We start from the raw sequence: 14,430 nt of genomic DNA on the forward strand, positions 1-14,430 counted from the left end.
AGAGATATTGAGCAGAAAAATTAGTACAGCCAACTCCTAAGAAGGACAGTGGCAAAGAAGAGGGCAGAAATTAACATATTTTGAACCCACAAATACCATACTTATTTATGAGTTGTAGTCAGACAAAGGAGAAAAAAATGTTCCCAGGATAGCCCCCAACACTTTTGCTACATCTGTGAGAGCAATTGTCAGTCTCTAAATAAGAGTCTTTCAAATTTTATTCAAACAGCAATGTATAATAGAACATATGAGTTTAGGAAAGAGTTTTATGGCTGAAAATATTGGGGTCATCAGCACATAGAGGGTAATTTAAAATCATTAGACAGCATGAGATCACCAAAAAGTAAGAAAATGGGTAAGAGAAGGCTGAGCATCTGAGATCCCTCTGAAATATGAAAGGAAGATAGCAACAGAAAGTGATAAAGCATAGTTAAATAGGAGAGAAACAGAAGTTCAAAAAGCATTTCAAGGGGAGAGAGTGATCAATTATGTCAAAGGATAAAACCAGTCATGGAAAATCTGATCTTAAACTCATAACAGAAATCATTGGTAATCTTTATAGAAGATATGGTGTAAATCTGAAAGAGGGAACCTGATTAAAATGGGTTCAAGAGGGAATGGGAGGAAATAGAGACAACAAGTAATAGCACAGACAACTCAAAAAGTTTTGGATAGAAGAAACAGAAGACCTAAGCGAAGGCTAGAAGGAAAGGAAAGTGAAGAGAGCTTCATTTCTTTATTTCAATAAGAAAAACATCCACATGCTTGTATTCTGCCCAGAAAGATCCGTTAGAGACTGAATGAGGAATGGGGGATGTTTTTCTCCACAATATATTAGGAAGACTATTTCTTGAGAAGCAAAAAAGTCCCGTTTCTATTAAAATAAAATTCTGGAGGGATGTTCAGAGAGGAAAATAAGTGTAAAGAGGATTTTGCTAATGATGGATCATGAATTTCAAAGGTAATAAAGGGGGAAATTGGAGGGGTAGGGAAAAGCAAAGAAGGAAATGGAGTAAATATGAAAATATAATGAAAACAAAGTCTTTGTAGATAGGGAGGGGGAAGAGAGGGCAGGAGAATGGGGGAAAAATAAGAACCAAGACTGATTATGTAAAAGTAAAAACTTCCAACAATGAATGTCATTATATTGTATACATTCCATGTAACAATCAAATTAATTATTTTTAAAAAGGAATTGAAGAGAGACCTAAGCTGGGTATAGGAGGAAGTATGCAAATTCTATGAAGATTAAGTAAAGATGGCCCAGCAGCTTTGAAGTGTTGGAAGTTACAGACATAAATAGAAGTAAACGAGATAAACCCTGCTGATCCAAAGCAAGTAATGGTGATACAGCATAGTGTGGTGCTAGAAAGGGCGGTGTCTGGGAGTCTCTTCCTTCCCACCTTGATGTGTGGCAAGCACCGCTCAACTTTTCACCAATCTATGGCAATTTCCCCCACCTCTCAGATGCCAAGAATATTGCTTAATTTCTAAGGAGACAGGCTATTTGTTCTTCATTTGTATGTCACCACTTCAGATCATCACCTCTGAGTTTGCTGAGATTTGTTGGGCAGGCCACAGTATGTATGCTCTGTTCGTTCACCTTTTAAAGATCTGCTAATTTGATGTTACATTTTTTGATGCATTTCAGAAGAGATTTTCATGAGAAATTTAAGATGATATAATTTCACTTTGCCATTGTAAAACTGAACCGTCATCAGATCAACACCTCCAACCCCCATTTTGGGCTCTTCAACCACACTCCCACAGAAATCAAGGACTGCTATAAATCCAGAGACTCCCTGTATATCATAGAGACAATCCCTGTTCTCCCTGTTCACCCACAAGAAATTTTTTAGCAATATGACTTAGACAACAGAGATGAGCAAATAGCAGAAGTGGCCCCAAATAGCACGTGCACTCTATGTAAAAATTATTTCCCTACATGATTAAATAATTGTGTATTTTTATAAAACTCTTAGTACAAAAGCCACTCCCATATAGATTAGACATTCCACTTAGATCCCACAAATTGTAAGTTTTGCTGTTGTTGTTGTTGTTGTTTTAATTAGAGAGCTATATTCTTATTCTGCTCTTTGGAACTCTCAAGTGACTAACTATATTTGCTAGAATTGGGAAAAAGAAACTAAATTAAATTTCCCTAGAAACTGAAGAATATTCTTTGCTTAATTATAGTAACAATTTGGCCTTTTGCCTTGGGCTCAAGGGTTGACCAAATGATTTTTAGTAGAAAAATCACAAGGTTTGTGTAAAGATGAAAGAACACTAATTACTCTGATACCTTTTGCAATATGTAAGTGCTTATTTCCCAAAATTTGATTTTCATTTTCCTGATGATACTGCAGATGATGCCATAACCATGCATTATAAGAAACTATAGATTCCTCTCAGTAAAAGTGACATCATCATATAAAAACCTATAGCATTTTTCCAGTCCTCCTAGTGATGTGAAATATCCTTCCTCTGTCTAGTCCCAGAAACTATAACAGGAGACATGGAATCAGCAATGGCAGTGGATTTAAATCCTTGGGTGGAATATGAATTTCGAGTGGTGGCCACCAATCCCATTGGGACTGGAGATCCAAGCACCCCATCACGATTGATCCGCACAAATGAAGCAGGTAAGAATTTGGAGACTTGGGATTCACATGAAGGTGAGTTTAATTAATTATGATTGCTGTTTGCTCGCCATTGTAAAACTTGTCCTGATATTCTCACCTAGACATCACAGGATCATATACTTTGAAACAATTCTTACAGTTTTCGTGGTTTTAGGTCTTTTTCTATTTGTTTCTGTAAATATAAGCCTCTAAATACTTCACTTTTCTCCAAGTATTTGTACTGTCTTCTTGTTACTTTGAAATTGAGTTGATTTTCCAATTATATACTTATTCAGTATTGAATGCTCATAAATTAAAACAGATCAGCTCACTTTATTCTCCAGTGATAACACATTCCTTTAACACTATTCTGCTTTCTTAGAACTCCTTTATGTTGCCTTCCCTTTACCATCTAACAGATAATTACACTTTGTAAAGACAGTCCTTCCTTGACCTATTGCCTTTATTGAAGCCCATGTGTCTAATAAATACTCATCTGGTCTCTGACTTAGAAACAAAGCATTCCTTTGGTCTTTAGGAATGAGTATCTCTGGTAAAAGTTGTTTCTAATAACTACATAAAAGAAATTAACAGCTTTATTTAAAAACAAACTGGGCCAGGGATTTAGCTCAGTGGTTCTGCCACCTTCCTTGCAAGCACAAGGTCCCAAGTTTGATCCCCAGTTTAAAGAAGAAAAAAAAAGTTAAAAACAAATAAATGAGTCCCAGCTCTTTGAGGTATCTCCATACTGATTTCCATAGTGGTTGTACCAGTCTGCACTCCCAACAATGGAGAAGGGTTCCTTTCTCTCCACAACCCCGCCAACATCTGTTATTGTGTGATTTCTTGATAGCAGCCATTCTTTGTGGGATGAGGTGCAATCTCAGTGTTGTTTTCTGCTGCATTTCTCAAATGACCAGTGATGTGGAACATTTTTACATATATTTACTTGCTGCTTTTACTTCTTTGTGTGAGAAATGCCTGTTCATTTCAGATGCCCATTTTAAATTTGGGTCTTTATATTTGGGGGGTCTGATTGTTTTGAGTTCTTTATATAGTCTAGATAATAGTCCTTTGTCTGAACAGCAGCTGGTACAAATTTTTTCCCACATTGTAGATTGTCTCTTAGTTCTGTTGATGATTTCTTTTGCAGTGCAGAAGCTTTTTAATAAGATGAGATCCCACTTGTTGATTCTTTCTGCTAGTTCCCGTGCCAGTGAGGATTTGTTCATAAAGTATTTACCTATGCCAGTGTCTTCAAGAGTTCTGCCTAACTTATCTTCCAGCAAGTTTAGTGTTTCTGTTTTAATATTTAGATCTTTAATCCACTTGGATTTTAATTTAGTGCATGGTGAAAGATAGGGGTCTAGTTTTAATGTTTGGCAGGTTGAGATCCAGTTTTTCCACACCATTTATTAAAGAGGCTATCTTTCCTCCAGTGGGGATTGTCAGCTCCTTTGTCCAAAATGAGGTAGCTGAGTACATCTGGATTTGTTTTTGTGTCTTCCAATCTGTTTCACTGATCCTCAGGTCTGTTTCTTTGCAGCCTAGGATGGTTTGCTATTCTAGGTCTCTTATGGTTCCAAATGAATTTTTGGATTATTTTTTCTAATTTTGTGAAATATAATGTTGGAATTTCAATTGGCATTTCACTGAATCTGTATAGCAGTTGTGGTAGTATGGCCACTTTCATTATATTGATTCTTCTTACCCAGGAGCAGAGGATATCTTTCCATTTTCTTATATCCTCTTCTATCTCTTTTTTCAGAGTGCTGTAGTTTTCAGTGTAGAGGTCTTTTGCTTCTTTTGTTAGATTGATTCCTAGATACTTCATTTTTTGGGGTGCTATTGTGAAAGGAATTATTTCCCTAATTTCTCTCTCAGTGAGTCTGTTATTTGTGTACAAGAAGACTGCTGATTTTGGGATGTTGTCCTTGTATCCAGATACTCTGCTAAAAGTGTCAGTTAAGTCTAGAAGTATTTTGGTGGAGTTTTTAGGGTCTTTAATGTAGAGTATTCTATCATAATGACAGTTTAACTTCTTCCTATAAGATCCTAATGAGATAATTGACAATATGAAATAGGAAGAAAAGGGCTAAAGGTGTAGGGAAAGTGAGAAGGGTAGGAGAAAGGTAATAAGGGAAAAGGAAAAAAATATGAAAAAATGGAAATAAAGTGCTTGTAAATGGGGAGGGGAGGAGGGGGTGAAGGGAGGGCAGGGACAAGGGGAAAAAATGAGAACCAAGACCTGTCGTGTAAAGGTACAAGATCCCAATAATGAATGTAACTGTACTGTATACCTAAAATGTACCAATAAACTCTAAAAAATATTTCGTCTATCACCTAGAAAGAACAGAAGCACAAATAAAATTAATAGTGAAACTTTTTTTTTCCAAGGCAGACCCCTTGTTTTATTTTTTTTCAGCTTTAATCCAAATGGATTAAAGATCTAAATATTAAAACAGAAACATTAAACTTGCTGGAAGGTAAGTTAGGCAGAACTCTGGAAAACATTGGTATAGGAAAAGACTTTATGAAAAAATCCTCAGTAGCACGGGAACTAGCAGATAGAATCAACAACTGGGATCTCATCTTACTAAAAAGCTTCTGTACTTCAAAAGAAACCATCACCAGAACTAAGAGACAATCTGCAATGTGGGAAAAAATTTTTACCAGCTGTTCCTCAGACAAAGGACTATTATCAAGGATATATAAAGAACTCAAAACAATCAGCCCCTCCAAATACAAAGACCCGATTCAAAAATGGGCATCTAAAGTGAAACTTTTAAGTAGAATTTTAATTACTTTGGACAAAGTCTTATTGAGATCTTTTATGTCCCCATACAATTTTGTATTAATTTTATAAAGCACTTAGAAAAAAAAGGTGTTAGAAGTTTCCCAACACAATGATAAATGTTTAAGGAGATGGAAATGCTGATTACCCTGATTTGATATTATACACTTTACACATGTATCAAACTATCACTTGTACCTAAAATGTATATAAAAACATATAGTCTATTGATATAGTATCTAATAAGGCAGTTACTTAAGTGAACACAAACAATAATTTAAGACATGTCAAAATAATAGAGAAATGGGAAACAAGGGACAGAGTATCAGATATTGATAGGAAAAAACAAGTTTTAAGTTCTTTTTATTGTACTTCATAATAATTTAAAAAATCTTAAAAAGTGCACTAAAAATGAAAATTTTTGTCTTATTTCTTCATGATTTTATCTTTGGAATCTAAAATAGTGTCTGGTTCTGGTACTCACATGTCAGGATTTAAAAGGGAACATTTTCTTTCCTTTGTGCACTTTTACCTGCATCATATATAGATCAGAGGCAATGACCAAAAAAGATTGTGTGCTTTTTGTATTATACTTACAGATTTGGGCCAAAAATATGATTTTTTAACTTCTAAAATATTTAAAAAGTTTATAATGAAGATAAACTGTTAAAACAATTAAGCAGACTTTGTCTAGCCCCACAGAAGACTCACAAATGGTCAATTTATTGCATTAAGTGCAAATAACAATGCAAAATATTTTTTTCATATAAAAAAATCAACCAAGAAAACAAGAGGTAAAATATTCAAAACAGATTTGGGAAAATTCATCTGCAGAAAACTCAGCTTTTCTGCTTTTTTGATTTGCCTGTACAAGTTGTTTCTCCTGCTATTTTTTAGTGAGTTTTAAATTGAACATTAATTGCCTGGTTGAATTTTCATAAATCCATAAAATCATCCATGCTTTCATTGTGTACAGGTGTTCATTAATTAAGAGCATAACAGGTTAGTCGTTCCTCATTTTATGTATTCACCATGCAGATACTGAAATGACTGCCAATCGTAATACTCACACTCACTTATTTTCTAAAAAGAACTGTCTTACTTTGCATATTGTTAATTGTGTTTAAACAAAGACAAAAATTACTGCCTAATTCAGAGACCCTCTATAAATATTCATTTCAAACATAAATAATCCATTTAGGATGAATAATCGTTTCAAACTTTTTATAGCATAAATCTTTTTTGTGCTATTAAAAGCATTTCAGCAAAAAAACACTTTATATTTTAAGTTAGGTCATATTCAGATAGTGCATTTAAAAGACTTCTTCTATTTCTGCAGCTACCCCTCAGTCATTTTCTGTTTCTCCATTTTATCATGAGTTTTATATACATGACATACTTTAGTCCATTAAAATCTTATGGAAGTGGAGAGAAATAGCATAAAAATGCATGAAGTGCCCTCCCCTGAAAGTGTGTTGTGGAAGACTTGTACTGCCTACATTATGCTTCTTTTGCTTGGATACCACATACAACTAGAGCTACTAATGGTGTTGAACCAAGTGTTGAGTTTTGTGCCTGTTTTGTCAGGCAGCACAGATTAAAAGGGACACCAATATCATGAAATATCCTCTCAAGTGTCACACTCTGCCTCTGTTAAGTACATATCCTATATTTTTAAAAATGAGCCTGTTTCTAATGAACCAACTAAACTTCAAAAATTGACAATGCTGCCTAGGAGAAAAGAAGTGTCAAATTAGGATGTTAACTGAATGTTTTATTCCCTTTTAAAATTCTCTTGTTAGAAAACTCTAAATTCTAAAGTAGTTTTAGTAAAACATTTCTACCTTAGCATTGCTTTTTTCTCAAGCAACAGCAACAAAAAAGTGTTCTTTGTATTTTTCCCTCAATGGCATATTTTGAATTTTCCAGGCTTCAAACACCTTGGTAATTAATAAAGATAATATAAATTGGTTGGTCCAGCTTTTTAGTATTAGTATGTTAGTATTTAGTTGTAAAAATATTAGTATAAATACACAGTTCTACATGAACATACATTTACTGTATATTTTTTATAATTTAATTTTCTTACGTTTTATTTAGATAATGATTAAAAAGAAAGAGATAATGTTGTGTTTGATTTATCATGTTACCATCAACATAAATTTGGAGTGGGATAATCTAAATGTTTTGCAATTTAATAAGATGAGACTCAAGAGAGAAAATCACATTCTGGGAAATGAATTTGAAAAAATACTACTGTAAAAATGGAAAAATATAAAATAGGCACAGCAACAACCATTCTCTCCATTATTTGAACTTTAAGTTACAAATTTATAACACTTGAAAGGTAAATGAAAAGGAGAGAGGTTACAGTACTTGTCGTTCAGAAAAATTTTACACTTTTTGTAGTATAATATCTATTACCTCCAAAGCTCTTGATATAAATATCAGTACTGGTAATTTTGTTATTTTAAATTTTAATGAAATACATGCACACACACCTGCACACATGCATCTTTCAAAGAACAAGTTTACCTGTTTGAGTTCAGATCAGAATTAATGTTCCATTGAGCCATTTATTGGCATTGTGAACAGAGACAAGATTACTTGAGACTTTGGTTTTCCTCACTTATAAGAATGAAGAAAATATTACAACGTATTTATTTTGACAATTACATTAAATAGATATTGTATAAATACTAGCAGCTATTTTATTATCATCATCACTTTAAATGAGTTATTATTTATAAAATAGGAATTTAAACAATAATCATCAATGCAAAAGCAGCTCTTTTTAGATAGAGGATATATTTTTGTTACTTAGACATAGCCTCTACCACTTCTTCCCAACCGCATGCCTGGCCTGCCATGCTGCTTTTGTACTCTTCTTCTCCGGCTCATACTGAGTCTATAACTAGATTTTCATAAAGCCCAAAAAATTATAATTGACTTTGTTTCTTGTAGCATAGACGTGGCAAAGGGAGTCAAGAAAGAGCTGTTGAAAGTCTCTATTTAAAGACCTATTTAAACTTCCTTTTCCACAAAGAGCCCTCCATTTTCCCAAAATGTTGAACTGTGTGGCCCCACACCATTCCTTTTTGACCCCAAAATGGAACATCTCACACACACACACACACACACACACACACACAGAATTTCTGTAAACACAAGGATAAACTACTGTTTCTGCATAGATCAGTGCTCTACCAGGTAACTGTATCAAATACACAACTGGATTAAAATCTTTCCTAATCTTAGTACTTTCTGCTGTATATCATATGTATGTAACTGGTGTACTAAACAGATTAAACTCTACAACAGAGTTAAGCACACAATAAGTGCTATTTTTCTCCCACTATTGCTCTGTACTGTGCTCCAAGCATATCCAGCTTCAGCCTCGTTAATTTCCCAGGCACTTTTAGGCTCTAGGGCAGTCTCATTTTCAGATATTAAAAATTCCAGTTTAATTTAAATAAAAGCTACAATCTTTCATCCAATTTCATGCTTTCCCCTTACATCCCAGCACAGACCTGGCCCAGGAGCTATGATCTTTTTCATCTTCCTATTTCCTTCCCCCACCCTTCCGTGGCTACTACAGCACTTCCCAGGTCAAACAAGGAAAAAAAAAGAAACTAATTAGGTGACATGATTTGTGATTCTCACTGAACACTGAATGATGCACATGATGGTAACCTTTGTCCTATGCTGTCTTTTGAGGGGTGCTGAGCATTTTGGAAACACTTTCATCTTTAACAGGCAGCCTTATTGTCTATGATTTCAATAAGCCTGTCCAAAGCCTCCTTCTACAGTGTCCGCTTGGCCCACAGTTACCACTCACATTCCCAGCCTGCCAAACCTTAGAAATAAAAGATGTTCTCAAGAACTATTTTTGCCTCTGATCTGATACCTCAGTGTAGGGACAGGCCATTCCATAAAGTTCTGAAGCTCGATGTCATTCCGTCAGGATGTGAGAGGCAAGCATTGAACTCTTCTATGTGTTGTCTTACACCCATCATTGTCAAGCTCATTTAGCTTGATTAGCAAATGACACCTTCCTTTCTCTGTTCACAGGTCTGAAGCAGACCCTACAGCACACCCATCTTCTAAACTGACACCTTTCTTCCAAAGCAGCAGTACTGTGCTATAATCCCATATATGAGATCTGTTCAAAACATACAGTGCATGTTTGTTTTAAATTGTATTACAGTAAAAGAGAAGTACTGTGCTATACAGTGCTATTACAGTAAGACACATTGCCCGTAATCCCATTAAAATATTCCTCCTCACTTCAAATGCACATATCCTATTGTTCTAGTCACTTTCTGAAACACTTCTGGAAAGTCCTCTTTCATGCATGGCTTTACAAGATGTGATCAAGAGTAGGGTGAGTGCCACTGCAGAGTGCCATCCAATAGAAAAGAAGGCTGAAAAACATTACAGTGTATTCTCATCTACCTCGTTCAGTAGTTCTGGCACCATGCAATTCATAGCTCTTCCTAGGTCAAGATGATTATGAAAGGTCACTGCTTTTAATCAATGTGGCATATCAAGGAATCCACAACAGGGCAACTAAAGATACTCACAAAAGCGCTTCCAGAATTGCCTGAGAAAGTGGCGAGAACAGTGGGATAAATGTGCTCAAAGGGGATATTTGAGGAAGATTAATAAAAATGTGTCTTTTACTATAATATTTTTAAAATTTAAACAGTTGCTTTTTATCACACAGTGTGTGGGCTGGAGACAGGTAATAGGAAAAGATCCTATAATTGTTTTTCTTATTTTTTAGCAAGTTTGTAGTTTCCTTTAACTTCATTTTAGCATCTGGGGTTACATATGACATATAACAAGTTTAGGAAACACTGATTTAACTTCTAATTACAGTTTCTTTAGTTGCACATTACCTTCTGACTCCTGAAAATATATTGTTTTTTCTCACACACACACACACACATATATACATGTATGTATGTATGTGTATATATATATGTATGTGTGTGTGTATATATATATATATATGTATATATGTATTTATATTTTTTTTCCTGGCTTTTGTCCACAATAGTAGTTACTTGGGAAATTTTCCTAAAGTCAGAAGTTATAGAAGGGACACAATAAAATACTATGTAATACACACACACTGATTCTGCAATAATAGTTTTAAAATTAAAACTACTGCAATATAAGATGCAACTGGATTCATTTTCTCTGGCAGTTTGTGGATTTACTTTGTAAATGGAATTTAATGTAGATTTGAAAGTAGGCTAAATAAGACTAGATTGAATTTCTTATTGGAGCCTTTAAAATACCCAATTGTCAGGTGCTAGAGTGTACAGAGAAAAGGCTTAGGCTATGATGTTTTAAAGCTTTTTCTAGTCTAGGTCTCTAAGAAAATATTACATAGAAGATATAAAATATTAAGCTGTAATAATTGGTAAAATCTTACAGAAAATACTATCAAAAGAACATTATGGTTTTCTTCAACCCAATGAGTAATTTAATTATATTATATAAAAGAAATGATTCTCAATAATGTTAAGAAGACAAAAATTATGGCAAGCAACAGACCTCAAAAACCAAAGCTCAGTTATTAGAAAAAAATAGTATAGCTCATATAGCAAATAGTAGTCTAAAATGATAAAGCCACTTTGATCCAAGCAAATCTTTTCTATAAAATATAGCCAAGAAATATATCTTTACTTTCAGAAAGTTTGCAAACTGAGATGGTTCACTTTAAGAAATACCTTTCTGAAGGAAACCTAGAAATTTTTAGGCAGGTCTTTTGCAAAGGAAGGGAGGATGAGGTGCAAAATGACAAACAACGGAAAACTTGGCCATGAAAGATGAAAGGACAGTGAGAATGAATCCATCAGAAATAACTATGAGACCCTGAAGGTAGATACCTCCCATCTTCCTAGTCCCTGTAATGCCATGCATCAACTCCAGGCCTTGCCCTAATAAGCATATGCCATCCATTATATCATTCAGCTTTCAAATCAGTCCTTAAATAAAGCACTACCCTACTGGGATATTTATCTCCATTTTTCAAATAATAAAACAGAATTTATAGAGTTTCCAAAAACTTACATGTCTATCAAGAAAAATAGTTGGAGACCTGGAATTCTAACTCAGCCCTTACTCCAAAGTATTTTTTTAGTTTTTCTTTCTATGTTCATGTTTTCCAATTATTATTCTTAAGTGCAGATTTCAGTATGTAGTTATTACATTCCACATACTGGTACATATACATAACAATCTCAAATTTTTTATTTCCTTCCTCTTTCCTCCTCTCTCTCCCTGAATCTCTTGATCCCTTTTCATTTGCAAAAGAGCTATCCCCCCTATTTTCTATTATTTATCTTTTAGTTTATTCTTTATATTTTTGGTTTCTCAAATAAGCAAAACATGTAATATTTAATATTTATATCTGATTTCACTTTATGGATTCAAGGTGCATCCATTTTACTATAAGTGACTCAAGCTTTTCCCTTATGGCAGAGTAGTATTCCATCACAGATAAATACATTTTCTTTACCTACTCTTCTGTTGATGAACATATAAACCATTTGCAAGATTGAACTATTTTGAATTGTGCAGTCTAAGCATGTGTACACATGTATAGTGGAATTCCTGTTGTGTTTCGAGGGACTTCCACACTGATTTCCATAATGCTTACACTAGTTTACATTCTTACCACCAAAAAAGGATTCCTTTTCCCCACAGCCTCACTGGCATTTGTTATTTGATTTTTTTAATTATAGCCATTCTATATGAAGATGGACTCTCAGTGTTGTTTTAATTTGCATTTCTCTAAAGCCCAAAGATGTTGAACATTTTTGCATGTATCAGTCATTTGTACTTCTTCTAGAAGTGTCTGTTCATTTCAGTTGCCTATTTTTGATTGGGTCTTTTATGTGGGGAGTAGTCTGATTTTTTGAATTTTTAATATTTTGAAGATATTAGCCCCCTTTCCAAAGAACAGCTGGCAAAAATTGTTTTCTCATTCTGTGGGTTGTCTTTTCACTCTGTGGGTTGTTTCCTTGGCTGTGCAAAAGATTTTTAAATTGATATAATCCCACTTATTGAACTTTAATATTATTTCTTGTATAATTAGGGATCTGTTCAGAAAGTCCTTGCTTATGCCAATTACTTCCAGAATTTTGTATATTGATTTTGTCTCTTGCTATACTACTGGATTTGGTTATTAATTCTAGGAGTCTATAGTGGAATTTTTGGGGTCTCCTATTAAAGGATCAGTCATCTGCAAATAATAATTTGAATTTTATATATACATAGTATCCCTTTTATTTTTCTTTACTGTTTGCTCTGGCTAATATTTCAAGTACTATATTAAACAAGAGTAGTGGTAGCAGACATCCACATCTTGTTCTTGAATTTAGAGGGAAAGCTTTCAGCTTTTCCTCGTTTAATGATATTGAGGAGGTTTGGCATAAATGACTTTTATCAGATCCAATCATAAATGGATTTTGAATACGGTCAAAACCTTTTCTGTGCTTGAGATGATCATGTGATTTTTGTCTTTGCTTGTGTTTATGTAATATGCTATATTTATTGATTTGTGTATGTTGAACCATCCTTGCATCCCTGGGTAGAACCTTAGGCATGTGTACAATCTTTCTGATAATTTGTTGCATTCTGTTTGCCATTATCTTGTAGAGGACCTTCTGCATCTATGTTCATTAAAGAAATTGGCCCATAGTTCTCCTTCGTGGTTGGGTCCTTGTCTGATTTTGGAATTAGGGTAATGAAAGCTTCCAAGAATGACTTTGGGAGTGCTCCTTTCCTTTCTGTTTCACTGAAGAGTTTGAGGACTATTGCTGTTAGCTCTTCCCTGAAAGTTATTTTTCAGAAGTCAGAAGTGAATCAATTTGGTCCTGGGCTTTTCTTAGAGAGATTTTTGTTACTGCTTCAATTTCATTGACTGTAACTAGTTTGGTCAAGGTTTTTTATCTTCTTGGTTCAGTTTTGGTTATTCATATTTATCTAGGAATCTATCCATTTCTTCTGGATGGTTCAAATTATTGGAGTACTAGTTTTCAAAGTAATTATTAATAATCTTCTGGATTTTGGCAGTTGTCCATTGAAATTTCACCTTTTAGTTTTTACTTGCGTTGATTTGGATCTTTTTCTTTTGTTTGGTAAGAATACTAAGAGTTTGTCTAATTTATTCTTTTTAAGAATCAGTTCTTTGATTTAGCCATTCTTTGTATTATTTATCTCAATTTCATTAATTTCTTCCTAGAACTTTATAATCTCCTGACCTGTACTAGTTTTGGATTTGAAATGTTCTTGTTTTTCTAGGACCTTGAGGTGTATTATTAGGTAATTATTATTTGGGGGGGCGGACTCACCGTTTTTCTGATGGGAGCATTTACAGGTATAAACTTCTTCCTTGGGACAGCTTTCAGCATGCCCCTTAGGTTCTAGAATGCATTGGCATTATTGCTTGATTCTATGAATAGGCTAATTACTTCCTAATTTCATCTGTGATCCATTGACTATTCTTCAGTACATTTTTTATGCATTTGCATTTTATCTCTGGTTAATTTTGCCATTGATATCTAGTTTCATTGCACTATGATCTGATAATATGCATAATTTCATTTCTTTGGTATTTACTTAGACAAGCTTTATAGGCTAGTATGTGGTCTACCTCATGGGCTGGTGTGTGGTGTACTTGGAGAATGTACCATAGCTGCTGAGTAGAATATGTATTCTGTCGGATGGTACGCTGTAGTAGATATCTGTTAAGTCCATGCATTCAAATATGTGGTTCAGCTATCAGATATTTTTGGTATTTTTATTTAGTTGTATTTATGACAGTGGGGTGTACTGAAGTCCTCCACTATAATTGTGTTGGTGTATATCTGATCTTTTATCTCCAGTAGTATGTGTTTAATGAAGTTGTGTGCACCAGCATTTGGAGCATATAAATTTATCAATTTCATCTCTTGTTGAATTGTTCTTTTTACCAATATGTACTGACCTGCTTTGTCT

General features: G+C 34.2%; 1 protein-coding gene across 1 annotated transcript in view; it reads left to right on the top strand.

Moving 5' to 3' along the window:
* Window positions 1-14,430, top strand: part of Cntn5 (contactin 5) — a 1,105,367-nt gene that overhangs the window by 1,038,432 nt on the left and 52,505 nt on the right. The window contains exon 19 of the mRNA XM_010642035.2: window positions 2,493-2,642. Coding sequence (XP_010640337.1) covers window positions 2,493-2,642 — 150 coding nt within the window. The remainder of the gene's footprint in view (window positions 1-2,492; window positions 2,643-14,430) is intronic.

The sequence above is a fragment of the Fukomys damarensis genome, unplaced genomic scaffold (genome assembly GCF_012274545.1).
Source record: "Fukomys damarensis isolate Sample0158 unplaced genomic scaffold, DMR_v1.0_HiC HiC_scaffold_16, whole genome shotgun sequence".
NCBI classification, from domain to species: domain Eukaryota; kingdom Metazoa; phylum Chordata; class Mammalia; order Rodentia; family Bathyergidae; genus Fukomys; species Fukomys damarensis.